At 39.4% G+C, this 19527-nt stretch overlaps 1 protein-coding gene across 1 annotated transcript; it reads left to right on the forward strand.

Annotated features, from left to right (window-relative positions):
* The first annotated feature begins 71 nt into the window (after nucleotides 1–71).
* On the forward strand, nucleotides 72–15020 carry CWC15 (CWC15 spliceosome associated protein homolog). The gene is made up of 7 exons (XM_015642679.2): nucleotides 72–199; nucleotides 2634–2772; nucleotides 4846–4958; nucleotides 5861–5949; nucleotides 6688–6798; nucleotides 14155–14273; nucleotides 14579–15020. Exons 2-7 carry the CDS (start codon nucleotides 2642–2644, stop codon nucleotides 14706–14708), a joined length of 693 nt encoding a protein of 230 aa, XP_015498165.1. The 5' UTR covers nucleotides 72–199; nucleotides 2634–2641; the 3' UTR covers nucleotides 14709–15020.
* The last annotated feature ends 4507 nt before the right edge of the window (nucleotides 15021–19527 follow it).

The raw sequence follows: 19527 nt of genomic DNA on the forward strand, positions 1-19527 counted from the left end.
TGGCCCCTGCAGCGCAGCCGCCATTGCCGCCGAGCCAGCGGCCGCCCCAGCGCGCGCTTCCGCCCCGCCCCCGTCATGGCGGCCCCTCTCTATGGTCAGCGCTCCCGTGTCTATGGCCCGCCGCGGTGCATTGTGGGTGCCCGGCGGAACCATGGTGGCGGTGTAGGGCCCGGCTGCGCAGGGCGGAGGAGGCCGCGCTGTGAGTGCCCGGGAAAGCGGCGGGGAGGCTGCGGGAGGGCCCTGAAGGCGGAGAGGCGGCCCTGGGGCAGGGGGTGGCGCGGGGGGAGGCGGGCCCGCCGAGGGGACGGGCTGCGGCTGGGCCTGACGCTGCGATTCGGATCCCCCCGTAAGGGCGCAGCCCTGCAAGGCCAAGGCAATTCAGCTGCGGGCCGAGCTCGGTCACTCCCTCTTGGCCGATAATTCTTGGTAGCGCTAAAGAGGCTTCTTCAGGTATTTCCGAAACCTGAGAGGTTTCAGGCTGAGTCTGGGTCCTTGAAGGCCAAGCTGACTGCGGACTGACTCAGTCCTGTGAGGAGCGGCTGAGGCAGCTGGTGGTGTTTAGCCTGGAGAAGGGGAGGTTTAAGCGAACCTTATCGCTTTTTACACCTGCCTGAAAGGAGGTTGGAGCCACATGGGGTTGGCCTCTTTTCCCAGGACGAGAGGAGGTGACCTGGAGTTGTGCCAGTGGGGGTTTAGGTTGGACATTTGGAAGAATTTCTTCACCGAAAGGGTGATTAGACAGTGGAATGAGCTGTCCAAGGAGTCACTGTCCTTCGAGGTGTTTAAGGAAAGACTGGATTTTGGCACTTAGTGCCCTGCTCTAGTTGACAAGGTTATATTCAGGCATGGGCTGGACTCAGCAGTCTCAGAGGTCTTTTCCAACGTGATTAATTCTGTAACCTAAGAGAAGCAGGGATGCTTTCCAGACAATTTGTTAATGCTTCCTGAAACTACTGCAGCCACACCAGATCTTGTTCTTCACCTGATTTCATGGATCCCCTCTGTTACATATAATTAGCACAGATAAGTTATGGGGACAAATTACTTTCTTGGATCATTGATCTGGCAGAATGTGTGCCAAGAGAGCTAAAATGGCTCACTGAGTTTCAGCTAACTTGCACAGCATCACTGAAAAGTGTCAGCTGTCCTTGATTAACAAGCCAAGGCTAGTTACCATTTCACATCTTTTTAAACGTGTTTCCCTCTTAATTTTGTTTTTTGAGTAGAAGTTCAGTAGCAATAACTGTTCTGCCTGATGGGATGTTATTTTGAGCCACTCATTATATCACCATTTTGATGCTGAAGTTGGATATTTTGTTCTCTCATCCAAAATTACAAACTAACAAAATAAGCAAAGCATAAATAACTTTTGTTTGTGTACCACAAAAGTATATGAAACAATGTAATGTTTTTTTATTTTGCTTTTTTAGTATTTTTTAATAGGTTCTCTTGTCACCTTTAAACATTCAACCTTCTGGTTGGTAGGACTGATACCTTTATGTATCTCTGCAGGTCTCTTTCTCCTGCCCTAAATACCTTTAGGCTGTGACTAATCAATATGTGCTGTGGTGAAGCAGAAATGAGAATCATTTCAGATAGTAGATTTAAGGTCACAAAATGATAGAATATCCTGAATTGGTTCCTGACCCCTTGCAGGACTCCCCAAGAGTCACACCATGTGCCCAGGAGCATTGTCCAAACACTTCTTGACCTCTGCCAGGCTGGTGCTGTGATGCTTCCCTGGGGAGCCTGTTCCAGTGCCCAACCTCCCTCTGGGTGAAGAACCTTTTTCTTATATCCAACCTAAACTTCCCCTGACACAGCTTCATGCTGTCCCCTCATGTCCTGATGGCTGATCACACAGTGTTTTCTGGCACTGATTAACCATCTCAAACTCTTGGCTGGCACAGTGGTTTGGGCTTGTAGGGTCTCCAGGTCCTGTCAGGCAGTGCTGAACACAAGGTGTCTGCATGGCTGAGGCTGGTTGGAGCCTGTTTCACTCTTATGCACAGAAGAACTGATAGCAGAAATTTGGGCATCTGCTGGTTTGGCTTTTAGGACATGCTGAGTTTCTGTAGTTTCTTGGGGTGAGCTGGTGACAACTTCTCCATTTATCCAAGTTTTTTTTCATGCAGTTTGTTTATGTTGCCTGGTGTTCATCAGTGGTTAATGATGAGCACCGTCCTAGGCACACTGTGGTCTCTGTGAGCCAGCAGTGCTGGTGGCGGTACCTAGCAATGGTCTGGGGAATAATGAAGGCATCCTCCCAGTACACAGTCATTTTGACTGCAGTTTTTCAGGAAGGGAAAGAGTTTAGTTACAAGACTACTACATTTAGGCTGGGAGATCAGTTCCTGGCTGGTGTTACTTACTTTGAAAATGCAGTTTCATATTTAAGTTAGAGTCTATGTATCATCTTTCAAGCATATTGGAAAATATTCTTATTTTGAAACCTGAATAGATTCTGTCAATAAAATGCTACTTAAATTTTGAAGATCATGAGCTGAGTGACAGCTGGTGTACTGCAGTGAGACTTGTCACTGCTTCTACAGTTCCTGGAGCAAAGTAGCTCCTAATGAGTGTCTTACACTGTAAGTTGTAGTAACAACTTGTTTTTTCCCTTAATTCTGTAGGAGTGAAAATGACGACAGCAGCAAGGCCAACGTTTGAACCTGCAAGAGGAGGAAGAGGAAAAGGTGAAGGAGACTTAAGCCAGCTATCCAAACAATATTCTAGCAGAGATCTTCCTTCTCATACTAAAATCAAATACAGGTTAGTATAATTTTTTGAGTGTCAGGGCAAAGCAGGCTGGGAATGACTGTTTTGTTATAAGCAGTACTCTTGACATTTTCTCAGTACATGTTGATGTGTTTGACACTGAGCAAGGTCCAGAAATTATGCAGAAGTGCTGAGCAAGTGGGCTAAAAGTGAAAGTCTGAAAAGCAGAGCTAGGAGCTCAAATGCATTGCAGGTGATTGGGGAGGTTTAACTGTAGTGATAATTTTTTGCTGTTTATGCACATGAATTATCAGAAGAAGATGAGCATTGGAGACTGAACATCTTGGGCAGTGAAGTGGAAAGTAAGTTGGCATTGGGGCAGAGCCACAGGGAGTACTGTCACTTGCAGAGCAAAATGGGATGAGAGAAATGAAATTGGGCACCTCTTAAAATCAGGAAAACCACATCATATATTTGGCAAAGGTCTACTTGGTGTGGGCATTAGGAGGAGGCAGGGGAGCCGTGGAATAGCACTCAGGCAGTGGGATGTGTTGGAAGAGCTGATGTTAAACTGCAGCTGACGTTAAGCTGTAAGTAGTTTACGCAGGTCTTGGGAGAAGAAATTTCTTTAACCAGTGAGAAAGAGAATGTGATCTTAGGAATATTTTCCTATATTTGAAATGCCTAATAAATTGTTTATCTTTTTGAAAGAATGAATAAAATCTGCAGTCAGTATGATAGAATTTAAATTAAATGTGTCAATCTAAAAATGCTTATCTAATTGATGTTACTCTTGTCAGTGAAATTACTGTTAAGGTTTTACTTTTGCACTTTTTTCTGTAGATATTTACCCTGTTAGCTCTTCCCTCCTGTCCCTTTGGTCTTTAAGAATATGTATTCATAAGGGAGCTAAGTGTTTTGGAGAATACCAAAACAAACAACACAGGAAATGCTGTCAAATGCATTTTGCTTTTATGGAGAAAATTGATGGTGGTTTGTTTTATAAAAAGTGGTGTTTGGAGAACCAGTCTGGTGCTTTGGAAAAAGTCTGTGGGCACACATATGTGTGGGAATATATGATGTATGTTTTAACAAATTCCTCATTTTGTGTGAGAGGGAGAGATGGAGGGAGCATCAAGTGTCTTCTGTTCTTCCTCCCAAACACCTAATAAAAAGTTGTCTTTGTTAAACTGCCAGGACTGCATCACTGCAGGAAAAGTACAGCATTTCAATCTCACTCATCTTTGTTTGCATGGCACTTGGTTCGGAGAGATTTTGCAGCTCTGACTGTAGGAGTGAAACATGATTCCACATTCAGGTTTTTAATTACAAAAGCAAACAAAATACTTCATCATAAAGACAGGCTGTGCACACAATGTATTTATAATGGCTCAAGTCTGGGTTTCTTCCAGGCACTCTTATTTCCAGCACTGAGCTCACAGGTAAAAGCAGATGCTGCTTTTTTTTATTCGCTAGTTCTTTTCAAGATATCCACAAAAATTTCAGCAGCCTCTAGGTGGAAATTAATGTGGCTCAGATATATGTAATTCATTGCTTTTTGCCTGTTGTTACCTAAAAGAGGGGTGACCATGGATTTATTTACAAGGTGTTTTGCTTGTTCTTCCAACTTTATTATTGATCATGGTCTGAGCTCATGGAGAAGAAAAGATTTATGAAAAGGATGTTCTAGTCTTGGTCTTATTTGTAAGCCTTAGAGATTGGGTTTGCAGCAGCAACTTCGGGTGGTAAAACAATGAAGGAAGGTGACCATGATGTTTATGGATGTCTGCTAGGACATAGGGACTGGACTGCTGGACAACAGAATATTTCAACATAGTGAAATACAGATAGATGTTGCAATCTTGCTGTAGAAATATAAGTAGGGTCTTTTCATTCATTCAAGAGACATGAGAAGGAGCATGAGTGTGTGGCATGGCAGGTCTGTGTGTAGTGCATACATACATCGGAGGGTTCTTCTGGGGAGAGAATAAACATACATTTACATGGAACCCCATTCTTGTTCCCTATCCTTACCTATTCACCCCAGGATTTACTGGGCTGTATGAAAAAGATGTCCCCAGCTGTAGACTGTCAAACTTCAGGCTTTTTCCCTGTTTGTTGTTTTAGACAGACCACTCAGGATGCCCCTGAGGAGGTGCGTAACCGCGATTTCAGAAGGGAGCTGGAGGAGAGAGAGCGAGTTGCTGCAAGAGAAAAGAACAGAGACAGACCAACCAGAGGTAAAAACCAAGAAACAAAAATCTTAACCCTTTTGTGAAACATTGCTCTTGCATGAAATTTGGTGTTGTAAGAAGTTTGCTGTTGCAGACAGCATGTCATGAGAGTAGAATTTAGGGTATTGGCCTGATAGTTCAGAACTGTTGACCTGCAAGGGAATGTCCACTGGCTTTAATGCTGGCTTCATGCTAGCAGAAATCTAGGCCAGCCAGTAGAAAAGCATGCCCAGCTGATACAGTATAATTATAATGAATTGGCAACAAGTGTGTACAGCTAATAAAGGGCTTTTTTTTTTGTACTTGAACAAGCAAGACAGGAAGGAGAAAGGGTAATGGCTCATCTTCTGCTGTTACAGCATCAGTATAACAATAAATCTGTTTGAAAGTATGCAATTCTTTTCAAATACAGTGACGTAATAACAAAATCAAAGAGCTTTTTGAGAAATACTCATTGTTAGTATTAAAGTACAACCTCTTGTACTTTAGGTTTAGGTGTGAAGCCATTGCATGGCTTTCAAATTCACAGAAGTAAATGTGGTTTGGACCAAACTAGCCAACAGTAATGCTTTGGAATCATCCTAAATGGGGACCCTCCAGTTGGATATATATAATAAGAATATTTCTCCACATCTGTTTTTTCTGGGATTTTTCTAATTGAAATAATAATAATGACTTAAAAAAACTTCTGGAGGCCAGACTGTAAGTTTGAGATGTTATTGCTGCTTTTGAGGCTTCTTAGGTGGTGGAATTAACATGGGCATTAAGATTGAGAAGTGAGGGAAAAGCAAACATAAGCTTGTTTCTCTTACTCTAATGCAAGACAAATTGTGAAGATCTTTGCTTTCTGACATTAGATGCTGTTAAATTAAGTGACTTAGACACTTCTTCTTTAACTCTTTCCACAGAACATACATCATCATCTACTGTGTCTAAGAAGCCTCGGCTAGACCAGATTCCTGCTGCAAATCTTGATGCAGATGATCCTCTTACTGATGTATGTATCTTCTTTTCTGTCTCCTTTCATTATACCCTGCCTTAAGGATTGCTATTAATGCAATAGATATTTCTAGGTTGCCTTAAGATTTTGGATAGGTTCCAACATATTTTGCTTTTACTTTACTTTTGCTTTTGTACTGTGGTGAAAGTACAGAGTGGTTCAGAGGGTTCTGGTCCATGCTGTAATGGTATCCTTGGAAAGCAGAAAAAATCTAGGAAACTAAAAATACCACTTAGAGTATGGGGAACTACCACTGGCTTAGTAAGAATTCTCCAGGGGTAGAACCGTTGAGATGCCTGCAGATGACTCCATGAGCAACAAATGCTTGACTTTGACTATGCTTTCTTTTGCTGATATCTAGCAGTTAAGTCAAAGGCTTGACAACAAGCTCTGAGTTTTTTAATCCTGTGGTATTTGGTCCCAGCAGTGCTGGACAGGGTAATCAGGCACACAGAATGACTTGTATCACAATGATTAGAGAGTGACTGGGGACAGCCATTCTAGAGTCTAGCCATTACATAGCATTTTTAATTGCAGTCATCCCAAAAGCAGAAACATATTTTTCTCTTGACTTTACTATAAAAGAGCAAAAAGCCTATTTGAATTGCATTTGTTGCTACCTTTTGTTCAGAAATCAACCAGCAGCAAATTGTAGCCTTAGCTGAGCAGCCCAGGGGCATTTTTTATTAAATTAAATGAATGAGCTGATTCTTGCCTTCCATTTGTTACTACTAGGAAGATGATGAAGATGAGGACTTGGAAGACAGTGATGATGATGACACTGCAGCTCTTCTGGCTGAACTGGAAAAAATCAAGAAAGAACGGGCTGAAGAGCAAGCTCGAAAGGTAAAATCTCACACATTAAAAATAACTTTTTTTTTTGGTGAACTGCCGTCTATTAAAACTGGTGTGCCTGAAGTACTTGGGATGAGTGAGAACTGATAAAGAGCTGTTCAAACCTCTTCTCAGGTATGATGGATTTGTTCTTCTATCTAATAATTACTAAGAATTTTTTTCTTTATAAGGCATACTGAATGTTTTACTCACTGAAACATTTTATTCACTTTTCCTACACTTGTACAGGCAGTGAGTCAAGATAATCTTGATTTCATGTGCAAGTCATCTTCACTCAGCTGTCATACCAAAGGATATAGTGACATTAGTGGGCTGTGTGCAATCCAGTGTAATTTAGTTTAACTAGCTTTTATGAAACAAATTATATTAATTTTGTTTATGAAATAAAGATGTGTGTTTTTTGGTGCTGCTTCTTATGGCTGCTGGTTTTATACAGTAGTTGTCCTTTCACAGCTTTGTGATGTGTTGCAAGGAGCACCAGTTTGAACTGTAAGACCAGAATTATTTTCATTTGATCATACACAGACAAATTAATTTGAAAAATGTCTCTGCAAAACCAAGTAACAATACAGCAGTCTTTTCAGAACTGGGAAACTCAATTCACATGTAGCTTTCATACCTCTCTATAATCTCTCTCTCTACAGACAGAAAACACTATGTTCTGCCCTTGAAATGGGAGGAAAGTCCCTGTAGTTACAGATGCTTTTCTGTGAGTGGGATTAAATCCTATGCTGGTGGTGCTATTACATCCTTGGTGTAAGAGAGATTGTTGGGATGGAGTGCATTAGCAAAATTCCTAACTGTTGATTTGCCTTGTAGGGACTGGGAGTTAGGATTCGTTTCTGGGAGTGATCTGTGTTGAGAAACTTAGCATATTTTTGGTTTGTATCGTGTACTGGTTCTAGCATTGTATTTCAACAGTTTAGAGTCCAGGTATTTCATCTGCACTGCTGGAATACTCTCCTCTGGTGGTGCAGCAGAGGTATTGGATGTGTGCAGCATTCCCTCATCTGCTTTTACTAAGTGCTTTCTCTTTTTGAGTAGGTCTTAAATAATTTTAGTGCTTTTGTGAAATATTGGTTGCTTCATTTGGAGTGATTTGTATGCTTTTGTAAGTATACTCCCCATTAGTGTAAAACAAAACAAAAACCCCAAATCAAACAAAAAGTCTGTCAGAAAACCAAGCCACTTGTCACCTGTGTATGAATTAATCTGAGGTATTTTTTTAGAACATGCTAAATAAACACATTAGATGCTGATCAGGAGGCTAATCAAAGGCTGCTCTGACAGCATAATGTTTTAATGCCTCTGAACTACTTGTAACCTTTCCTGTAGCTTAACATACACGTTAATAGTTTAATGTTTTTCATTAATGCTTAGCTGGCAGTGAACAGAGCTTCCAGCAGACACTAGGAAAAGCTAGGAGAGGATAATGTTTTAACTGGTGCTGGCAGAGTTGTAGTTGTGAGCCTGTTCTTGCCTAACAATATAAAAATTTACCTTTAGAATCAACAAGGCCTGTAAAACCAGTGAGCTCTGCAGTTTTGCACTTAAAACAGTATGCAAGGCTAAAAGCTGTACCATGCTGCTTCATTGCAGAAATTGTGCTGTAGAATACTGTTACTACTTGATTGCCCATCTGGCCTATGAGAGGTCTTCTGCATTAAAGGATGTCTGAAATCATCCCTTGTCTCTTTATCTCGGCATTTGCGGTGTATCATGAAGCAATGAAATTGTCTTTTGCAGTAACAGCATGGTGAAAAATACTTAAAAACACTGTCAACAATTTGACCATGTATTCCTATGAGAAATGTACTAAACTACAAATTAAGTGTAGCCATGTGTAGGAAAGATTTTGACCTCAGCTGGCCTTGCACAGTGCTTAAAATGAAAACTTAGATCTGTGTGGATTTTCCACTTTGCTTGATAGTTGCAAGCATGCATCAAGATTAAACAGCATGACTTGTCACATTTCAGTGTAGAAAACTCACCTTTGGAAAATAGTGGTTAATAAATCGAAGCTCAGACAACCGAGTGCTTTTATCATGTGTGGAAAGTAGGAATATCATAATCTCCATGAAATTCTAGTTTTGTCACTAGAGGGTGCTAAAAGCCATGAAGTATTTGGGATAGCACTTGTTTGATTTTGCTGTCTCTTACAGGTATAATGTGTTACCTTCATAACATACATACCAGCAGCAGGGTTTGTACTGTCCAGTGCTGCATGCATACTGAATGAAATTGTGTTATTTATCTTCAATAGTGCCTACTATTGCACACTCAGAATCTAGACCTACAATGTTCATTCTTTCACTAGTTGGTGGCAGGTAGGCTTTCTTTAAAATTGGCATCTTCATTATTGGCATTAATAGAGGGTGCTCTACAGGTACCTGGAATTTTATTTTCTTGTGATTTTTTTGGGGAATAGGAAACTAAGACCATTTTGATGGGAAAAGTAAAAGCCAGAGTAGGGCACAGCCTTGGAAAGAGTCTTCAGGAGTAAGGGTTATCTTTGGAAAGAAGTCTTAAGTTTGTTTGCTTTACTGTGCAATCAGTTTAGATTATGCCTTGTTTTCCATGGCTTTGAAATATGGTGTTACTGGCTAAGCATTTTAGAGTTATTTTATATAAATTCCTTTTCCCTTCAGATGCATGGAATTTCATTTTATTATGTACTGCAAGCCATAATTTAGACCTATTTTTGCAAGTAACTTTGTATTAATAATTCAGATGAGTTCAGAATAGCATCTCATGTAAAGTCTTAACTGTAGTTAATACTAATCCTTGTACAGAAATGCTTTACCTGCTGAAATGCTGCTGTCCACAGTAGACAATGTGGGTAAACCAGTGGCCAGGCAAAGGGAAACTGTGGAGTGAATACCTCTTCTCTCTTCACTTCACTGATCATCTTTCTCAAACCCTATTGTAATACAGACAGATTAATGTGTCTCTTCTTGTCGTCTTCTTGGAACATCCCAGGCTCTTAACAAGATTAAGTGGGTAAACTACTGTAATATATCCCAAATCTGTGCCATATGTAGATTTTTCCCTGATACTTTAATTATTTTGATTTATTAAAATGCTAGTCCAATTACTTATGGTACTTCATTTACATACAGTAAACTGTATTTTTGTTAATATTCACTCATCACTTTGGTGTCCATTATTTAAGTTGCCATTAAAGGAGAACAGCTTCTTTCTAAATGCATCTGTGGTGAAACAGCAGTTAAAAACAAAATATGAGAATCTGCTTTTTAGGGGGCATCCTGTTCTCTGTTAACTTCCCTTATGGGTAACACCAGCATCCATAGAAATCCTCTGAATCTTAATTTTGATAATATTAATATTAAGAGGTTTTAATAGTTTGTCAGCCAAATAAACAGTTCCTCTCAAAGCTTGTTAACTTCTCAAAATGCTTAAGTTCCCTGAAGTTATGTAGAATCATTGAATAAATACTATGGATGTTTTTGAAAATTGTTTGAGCGTGGGTGTCCTGATGTTTTTCTCTACAATTGTAATCTCAGATTGTTTCTAGTAGACACTGAGCTGACCAGGAAATTCTAGTTTTGAAAGCCATTTCTGTGGAATAATTCTAGGTCTCCATAGAACTGTATGTATGAACACTAAATCCGTGTCTGTGTTAACCATCCATGGATAGGTTTCAGGAAACATTTCAATATTCTAAATTAAGCTTTACAATGCTCCTGTTTTTCAGTTTTCCAGTGCTTCATTAGAAAGTAAATTGAAATAAAAAGAAACTGCAAATCAGTGAGCAGCTGAATGTATTTGTGCAGTTCTGGCAAACCGGTTTTAATATCCAGTTGTTTTTTGTTTAACTGAGAGCAGACTTAAAGTTTTTGATTTGTTTTCTTAACAGTTTTATTTCACCAAGTTCCTCTGTAACTGAATATATTACTTTACCAGTGATCAGAGTAAATCTCAGCTCTGCCCCCTGTTTTAGCCATGTCACAGGCTTTCAGATAAAACATCAGAAAATGAGTCTTGATAGATATTAACCTTTCCACTTAAATCTTAAGGGTCTGACTAAAACTAGAAGACCAAATCAGCGATTAAGAAAATTTCAGTAAAAAGGCAAAAGCACATGGCAGAGTGTGTTTCTTCATTCAGTGTTTGAGACATGCCAAGAGCACTTAACCCTTGCCAGGAACAAATGACAAAAACACAACAAAGCATGTGGACACTGCCAGTGTGATTACTTGGTGCTCTTTGTTTTTTGAGGTTTCAATGAATTATTGAATCTCTGTGTTGCACAGAGTTAGTAACTTGCACAGCATCAGATAACTGGGGTGGATTTATGCATTCTTGAATTTCATTCCCTGCTGCTAAAGGCAGTGCTGTCATAGTTTGTCATTCAAAAATTGGCATTTAAATTAGGTTATGCAGTTTTTATTTTTATTTTTTTTAAACTTTTTTTCAGCCTTCAATGGAATGCAGTTATTTCAGGTTCTCTTTAAGCTGCTCAATATCTGTAAAAACTGAGTAGGATAACTAATTTTAATACAGTGTAGTCATTTGGAGAATTTTAGCACTTTCTGTAAAAGTAATTTTGCTCTGTGCTAAGGGTAGGGACTGTGCTCAAAATAAACACGGTAACAATGTTTTTCTTTCCTTTGCAGTCAGAAACAGATATGCCAAGGGAAGAAATTCCCAAGATTGCCTCTACCACTTAGTTTATCTGCCACTTTCCAGTCCTCTGCAACTGCAGTTGACTTAAGTCAATGCAGTTTTTTTGCTAGTAATAATCAGCTGTGAATTCAGTTGAGCCTGAAACGCCAAGCTGGGGCCAACGTACAAGTTGTGTATCCTAGCCTGCGTGGTGGTACAGTGGAGACACAGTCAGTAGAGCCTGGAGTGTGGTTGGTCTCCTGTGTCATAATTTAGTGTGAGCACAAGAGCTGTCTTGGCTCCCTGTTGTATCCTCTAGGTCTCTGCCAAGGTGTGAGCTCAGGTCCCTATGGGACCATGTCCAGCTAAATCCCTCTTTAGTCTTACACTAGTGCTTGTAGTATAACACTTCTTAAAAGTGTTATTTCAGGTTTGATTTTTTTTTTCTATCACCACATTTTATCACTTTTCTTTGCTTTTTTTTTAATGCTTTTCTTTGTTTTATTGTTATAGCAATTGAGCTATGTCAGGCTGATTGAGGCTGAAGGATATTATATGGGTTATGTCAAAGCTGATAAAAGTTAGGATGATGTGTAACATGCCTTTTAAAAATCTTAGTACAGAAAATTAAAATGTGCATCTGTTTGTAGGAAGCGCATTGGAGTGCTGCACGCATATTTTTTATGATTCTTGATACTGTCTTTATCTTTCTGTAGTGATTTTGAATATTTGCCATTCAAATGACTGAAGTGCTTTTTGCTTCTCTTCATGCATGGTGGAGAGTGCTAGAACCATCAGCATTTTAGGAACTGATGAGATTAAATCTGAAATGGGGAGAGGGAGGGAAGAGGAACTGCAATTCCTCCAGAAAAGGTGCTGGCTGACTCCAGTCAATTTTTTGACCACTAAAAAAAACACTGTATGTGGAGTGCATTGTAGTTCTCTATATGTAATTGGTGTGTAGAGGAATTTTTCATGCATCATAAAAACCCAAACCAAAATAGTAATGTCTGCCTCAGATGACATAATGCATGATGCACAGGTTCAGTAACTTTGGGTCCTGGCTGAAGTTAATGTCTTAGAAGTTTGAGGATGAGACTGTGCCATGCTCTACCTGCCACCTTCAGAAGAGTTCACGTGGAGTCCAGCTCTAAAATGAGAAACTGCTGCATCTGTTTGCATATATAAACTTGGAAGAAGTTCTCTCCACAGAACCATTTTTCAGCAGAGGACTATTAATTTCTTACAATGGTCTTAATAGTGCTACATTCTCTTGATTAGGAATTTTTGGATTGTAGCTTTCTCACTTGCTCTCATTGTTTTTCCCAGGCCTGTTGTGTTTTCAACACCTTGCTTTTAATGGAGCATTGGAGATTAAACTTAATGGTGCAGAGAATGGTTTGGATTGGAAGGGACCTTAAAGGTCATCTACTTTTAAGCCCCTTGCTGTCAGCATGGATACCTTCCACTAGATCAGGTTGCTCAGAGCTCCATCCAGCCTGCCCCTAAACACTTCTAAGGATACAAAATTTCACCTACCTGATCAATTTAATGGAAAAATATTGTAAATTTTAGGTAACAATAAACAACTTAGTATTGATTAAATGTTTGAAAGTAGAGAACTCTGGCTAGCATCAGCATCAAGTTTAGCATTTAAACCTTGTAAACTCCAGTAGCAAAGAAACATCTTCCTCTCTTGGGATTCTGTAGAAGTCCTCAGCAATTAAGCTTCTGCAGGTTTTTGTTTTGGTTTTTTTCCCAGCTTGGAGAACAACCTCGACCTCATGATCTCTTTGTTTTTAGTTTATATAATTTTTAAAAGCCATGGTTTGATTCTCCAGCAGTGCTAATGAGGCTTCAGTTCATTTTTTAACCAGTGTTTTCAGACCATACTTCATACTTCAGAGTAGGAAAGCTACTTAGTCATCCTAACTTAAAGAATTACTTTTTTTTCCAACTAGTTCTTTCATCAAAGAACACTCCTGCAATATTCATGAAAGCTTGTGGAAAAATATGAAATATGAATATTAAACATTAATTTTGAAGCCTGTAAACATTTAAGTCACTAGATGTGCTAATAGAGCTTGGAACTGTGGGCAGTGAGATTACTTTGTGTTGCTTGTAGTGCATCGCTTCACGTAGGTTTGAGTCATATGCATTTGACAGTACAAGGACAAGAAAATTTGTCTGCTTCTTAATATTGAAACTCTTAAATAGTCTTATGACATGCTCTGTTCATTTCACTGTGGGATTCCCAATATTCTTTTTAATTGGTCCCTAGGGAAGTTGTAATTGTAAAATCCAAACAGCTGCTGAAAATAGAGAAGTTTCAACATGCTGTATGGTTTCTTCTACCTAGTGAATATTGTACAATGTACTGCCTTTTCTTATGAGGATAAAGAAAATATTTTAATGTGTATACAGTTTTTAATATAATTAATATGTATAGGGTAAAGCTAGAATTTACCTGAATATTTGATGGCGCATCAAAGCTTAAGTAGAGTATGAGTGTTGCTAGTTTGACAGTTTATTAGCAAAGTTAAGCTCTGTAGAGTATCTCTGCTTCTGTCCTTATTCTCCTCATACACAAACATGATGAAAAGTCTGAGCTAAGAATTAAAGCTACATCTGTGTGAGTTCAAAGCTAAATAATGTCTATCTCTACCATCTAGAGGAGAAGAGTGGCCTAGAAAAATAATTATATCCATTTCTGGTTCTCAGGAACAAGAGCAAAAGGCTGAAGAAGAAAGAATCCGAATGGAGAATATCCTGAGTGGTAACCCACTGCTGAACCTTACTGGGCCAGCACAGCCTCAGGCAAACTTCAAAGTTAAAAGGAGGTACTGTGCAGTCTGTTCATTGACACCCATCCCCTTGCTGACTCTTGCTGTTCAGAGTCAGAAAATGTTATCACTGTAGCTGGTTTCTCTTTACTTCCTCAGATCTTGTCATAGATGTGTAGGAGATAGCTTGGGATAAAAATAGATCATGTTTTCTGAAAGACTGAAAATGACTAATGAAAGACTAAATTACTAATCCTAATGACTAGTTGTTCAGTAAGAGGGTCAAACTCCATTTATTTGTTTTTGTATATCACACCTAATTTTCATACAAGTTTACTGAAATTAAAAACTTTCCTTTTCAGGTGGGACGATGATGTCGTCTTCAAGAACTGTGCCAAGGGGATAGACGAAACAAAAAAGGACAAAAGATTTGTCAATGATACTCTGCGATCAGAGTTTCACAAAAAGTTCATGGAAAAATACATCAAGTAGTACAGTTTTATGTGCAGTAGTGTGGAAGGACTTGGTAGGTTGTGGCCATTCCCTCCCTTTCCCTCAGAATTTAAGGCTGAATGTTTGGTCATGGATTCTCAATTGCTTTTTCAAGATGAGCAGCACCTTCATAATTAATAAGTGCTGTGATCTGGAGTTTTTATTCCTGCATCTTGTTTTCCTTTACAGTTTTAATTAAACCAGTTTATGTCTCATGAATATTTTTTTCTTTGTGTGTTTACTTTTACTATCCACCTTGTAAATGGTAAAAGACAGAAGCTGATTTGCAATAAATACTGCTGATCATTTAAATTGCTTTCCAAAATGCCCTGTATTTGTAGTGGTGGTGGTTTGTAACTTAAACAGCTTAGATAGATGTCAGTATTAATCAAAGGTGAGGAAGAGCTGAGTATGGTTAGCAGTGTGAACTGAAAAGAACTATACTTTCTGTAGCAAACTGGACTTCCCCTTAAAAGCTAGGTAGAAACTTAGTTAATCTTTATTTTTAGTTTCTGTTTTCAATCTATGTGTGTTTTTATCAAACAAGTGATACCAAGATATCACAGTAAACTTTGTTTTCTCCTCTAATGTCCATGTTAATACTTAGGACAGGATAAAAAATGAATCACTGGAAAAAAAGCTAAAATGTGAAGGGTTTATTTTTTTTCTAATCTGTCATCTCAGTTGCATTTGAAATTTTGGCCAAGTGATGCATTGGATAATAACATAACATTTTCAAAATGGAGTAGTTACCTCCCTGCCTAGAAGGTGACAGTAGCAGAACTCTTGCCCTTTTCCTTGCCTATGTTATGCTCATTTGAGTTTGTTCTCACAGGTACTGTTTCTTAGTATTATTTTCAAGTTTTTAATTTGAAAACTTACCTGATTTTCTTTTTAAGACAGTAAATGTAGAGCACAATGTTTTGGATTTTTGTTTGGCATGACTGGTATCCCGCAAAAGCTTTCCTTAGCTTTAGCTGTATTTGCCACGTTTTCACTAAGCTGTGCATAGTGTACTAATTCCAGCAGCTTATACCCACCTTTACTTGGAAATGAGATTTTCAGCATGCTTAGGATCATGTGAGCTACTGCAGGAATATGTATTTCTGTTATTTCTGCTGCCTGCCTCATGATAGAAATGATTCTTGGGAAGCAGAAAAATGGGTGTAGTTTGTAATTCTCTTCAAATAAAGGGACTAAAATCTTGGTATATAGGCAACATGTTTAGAAGGCAGCAAAAAAAGAAGTTAAGGGCTATACTTACCAAGGCCTGGCAGTAGTGAAGCCAGCTGCTGCTTTAGGTCCAACATAGCAGCATAGTTGTCATGGCAACAACAACAAAAAATACATTGGTCTCACAGTATTCCAAGGTCTAATTGCTGTGCCAAAGTGAGCGAGCGTAGAGTCACTGGATGGGGGAGACACAGATGGAACACCAGTTCAATGCCCTCATGGAAAGACACAAGTGCAGAGTGACCATCATTTGTGTTCCTGAAGTCACGTAACTTTTCTTGGAAAAAATAACACTTTAGAGAAGTCAGATGGCTGTGGCTGAATGAGCTCTTCCACAGGCAGCTATTCTGCACACCTGCAGGAGCATGCTTTTCTTCAACTAAGGCATAATGCATAGCTGTGCTGGGTCATTTCTCCCAGTAGCTCCTTCCTCGCAGGTTCTAGGTGAAGATCTGTAGGGACTGTAGAACTCCAGGCTGCAGCTTCCTTTGAGGTTTTTGTTGGCATCGTTCTTCAGCTCCACCACAGAATTTTCAGGTCCTATCTCTGATGTTCCCCCTCAAAGCTTTTGTATTTTAACCACCTACAGTGTAAGCTGATCCAAAATCTGAGGACTCAGTAATACACCAACACAGCAGGATAATTAAGGAATCTCAAATCTTTCCATTTGGTGGGTTTTGTATCATTAATTACTGAACTTTCTTTACTAGTATTGGAAAATCTGAAGTATTCTGTGATTTTTTTTTCAGGGAGGTGCTTTCAGTATTAATGCTGTATAGATATTTAATTTTCTGCTGTGCTTCTTGCACGCATCTAGGAAAAATAAGCAAGTCACTTGTTTTTGTAAAACTGCAGTGTGACTGTGAGTTCTTAAAAAAAATTAGATTGACATTCTACACCTCTGCTCTCAGCAGAGATTTTTTTTTCCAGGAGCCCCTGTTCAGTATGACAAATAGCTTTCAGCAAGGACAGTGGACCTGCCAAAGGCATCTTGTTCCAGGAGGTGATATGGAAGAAAGTTAACGTTCAGCATTTCCAGGAAGGCATTATTTCGCAGTTCCTAGCAATCAGCATTGTTTAATCCTGTGTTTTTGTAAGTAACACCCAAAATTTCTGTAACTGGTAGGTATAGACAAAGCCTATCTGTTTTACGAAGTTTCCCCATTGTTTATGGCTACCTTAGGAGATTGCAATTAAAAACTAGGATCTATTTTCCGTAGGGACTAACAGTTAAACTTGTAAGGTTTTTTTACAAAGCCGCGTCTTTCAAGTTTTTCTTTGAGTATATAATTCTGAAGGGATTAATAGTATGAGGAATAAAGCCTAATGTTAGTCCTGCAGCTGGAAATAGTTGTGCTGTGTGTATACAGGGTTCTAAAATGTTTAGCATCTATTTGTCTTCCTCATGTAGATGGCTGAATATTAGAGGCTTCGTACTGCAACCAGCAGGATTGCCATCTGCATTTTTCAGGATTTCACATTGTTATGGTAGGCATCTTATGAATGCCTGGAAAGAGTTCTTTTTTTAAAAGAAAACAACCAAACAAATCTTTTTTGGTGAGTTCCAGTTTCTCTGTTCACTTTTAATTTGTCTGAAGTAAAATCGTGGGGCAGGGGTGACCTGGTACTTGCTCTGTTTCCCTGGGAGTGTCTCATGGGCAGCCCAGCTGATGCCTGCTGTGGTGACAGCCCAGTGTCTCCTTTCAGCCAGGCAGCTATCAGTTCCCACTGAGGTGCTGAAATTTCTCTCTACAACTACAAATACCTAAAAGTCTTTCATGCTGGAGGAGAGATCTGAACACAGGGTCAAAGCATCAAATGCATGGGGGATGTTTCCCTCAAGTGCTTCACTTCAAAGAAATCTAGGATTCAAGCCTTGAAGGGATGCACTGATGCTCAGAAAGCGCTTCAGACTGAAATGTTTATTCATATCTACAGGCAGGGCTAGTTGGAGTCTCAAGCTCTGCGATACAGATTCAGGAGGAGGGAAAGGAAATACCCAAGAAATATTTCCATCCATGGAAGTCCTCATTCCATCTCCTGTCAGCTTCTAGAAGGAAGTTTAATTAGTTTTTATGCAAAAACAAAACTCCCTGTCTAACTTTGTCATGCCTGTTTGGAAGAAGAATTTTGGGAACCTTCTTCCAAGGAAACCAAGTCTTGCGAGTTTGTCATGAGTTCAGCTATATCTTCCTTACCAAGGCAGGCTGACATGTCATATCTAGAGACAGAAGCAAGTACAACCTCACCACCACACTTCATGTCCCCCAAGATACAGTGCAAGCAGAGCATAAATGGGCACATTTGGAAAATTCGTGTTTCCTAAGAAAGGCTTCTCTGAGCTTTCTTTTTGAATTGTGGATAAGCGGAAAGGAGAGTAATGATTCCGTACATGCCCCAGTCACTCATTTGAAGTAAATCTAAAAACAAACAAACTAAAACCACATTGAATTCTTATCTTGTTCAATCACAGATAGATTTTACCATTGTGCTGCTTTCCTCCTTGGATTGAGGTCAGACAGGTTGGCTTTTCTGCATTTCAGACTTGACTGTTTTCTTGGCATAGGTGGGTGTATCATGGGATGTAACTCAAGAATGGCCGAAATATTGTGTCTGGTGGGGAAGTAAGATTGAAAATTAAATAATGACTATGTCTAGTTTTTAAATTGCTTTAGTTCAGAATTGGAATATACCAAAGGGTTGTGTAGTATGTTTTTCTTTCCCCTTTGTAGCATCTGACCAGTAGCTCTACCAGAAACTTCATGTCACTTATTTTTTCAAAATTGTCATTTCAAGTGTGAAACTTCCATTAAAAAACAAAATGAGACAAAGAAAAAAACAAGCAAAACTTGCTTGGAATTCTAATGTGCCTAGCTCAGCTCTAATGAGAAGGGTCATGTTGATCTAAACAAGTTATCCTAATCCAAATCCCAGTTTGCCACCAAGCCTAAGAAATACATTCTGAAGTAGAGGGAAGAAGCACCGTAGAAGTGAAAGAATGGAACAGAGAAATCTGATTGCTCTCTGTTGAAATCAGTATCATCTGCATAGGAAAAGATTATTTCTAAATTGTTTACTAGAATTTCATTTGAAAGACTACAATAGGCATTTGTTATAAGTTTTCTGGAAACAGAGGCTGTAAAGCAGGCTGTATTCTGAAGAGCTTAAATGCTCAGAAGTCAGGACGAAGGGCAGAATGAAAACAGGGTGTTCAGTCCCACAGAAAATTGTATCTTGATGCTGAGTATTGAGCTCTTCTCCCCTCGGTATCTGCATTACTTACAAATCTGCCACTCCAACAAGCTCTTGTCTCAGAAATATACTCCTCTTAAGAAATTGGGCTATTTGTTTTTTCTGAGTTGTTTCTACTGGATGGGATTTCAAGCAGTTGGGCTTTCTCCAGTGAAAAAAGGTTATTTTTCCTGCACTGGGAGAAAAAGCTGTGAATTTGAGTTGGATGAAGGTGAAGAATACATTTGCCAGTTAGTCTGCTTACTTTCAGATGGGGTCCCTTGTGGTTGGTCTCTTTCTTTTGGGGTTGCCCAGTTGAGTTTGGTGGCACATGGGCAGTTGGGATTGGTGGTAA

Source organism: Parus major, chromosome 1 (assembly GCF_001522545.3).
Source record: "Parus major isolate Abel chromosome 1, Parus_major1.1, whole genome shotgun sequence".
Taxonomy (NCBI): Eukaryota; Metazoa; Chordata; class Aves; order Passeriformes; family Paridae; genus Parus; species Parus major.

What these genes read in the sequence shown, in the direction of transcription:
- CWC15 (XM_015642679.2), top strand. Translation starts at nt 2,642, where the DNA reads ATGACGACAGCAGCAAGGCCAACGTTTGAACCTGCAAGAGGAGGAAGA. An exon ending in CAGATGATCCTCTTACTGAT is followed by an intron (nt 5,950 to 6,687) that starts GTATGTATCTTC and finishes TGTTACTACTAG; the next exon opens with GAAGATGATGAAGATGAGGA. An exon ending in AACTTCAAAGTTAAAAGGAG is followed by an intron (nt 14,274 to 14,578) that starts GTACTGTGCAGT and finishes TTTCCTTTTCAG; the next exon opens with GTGGGACGATGATGTCGTCT.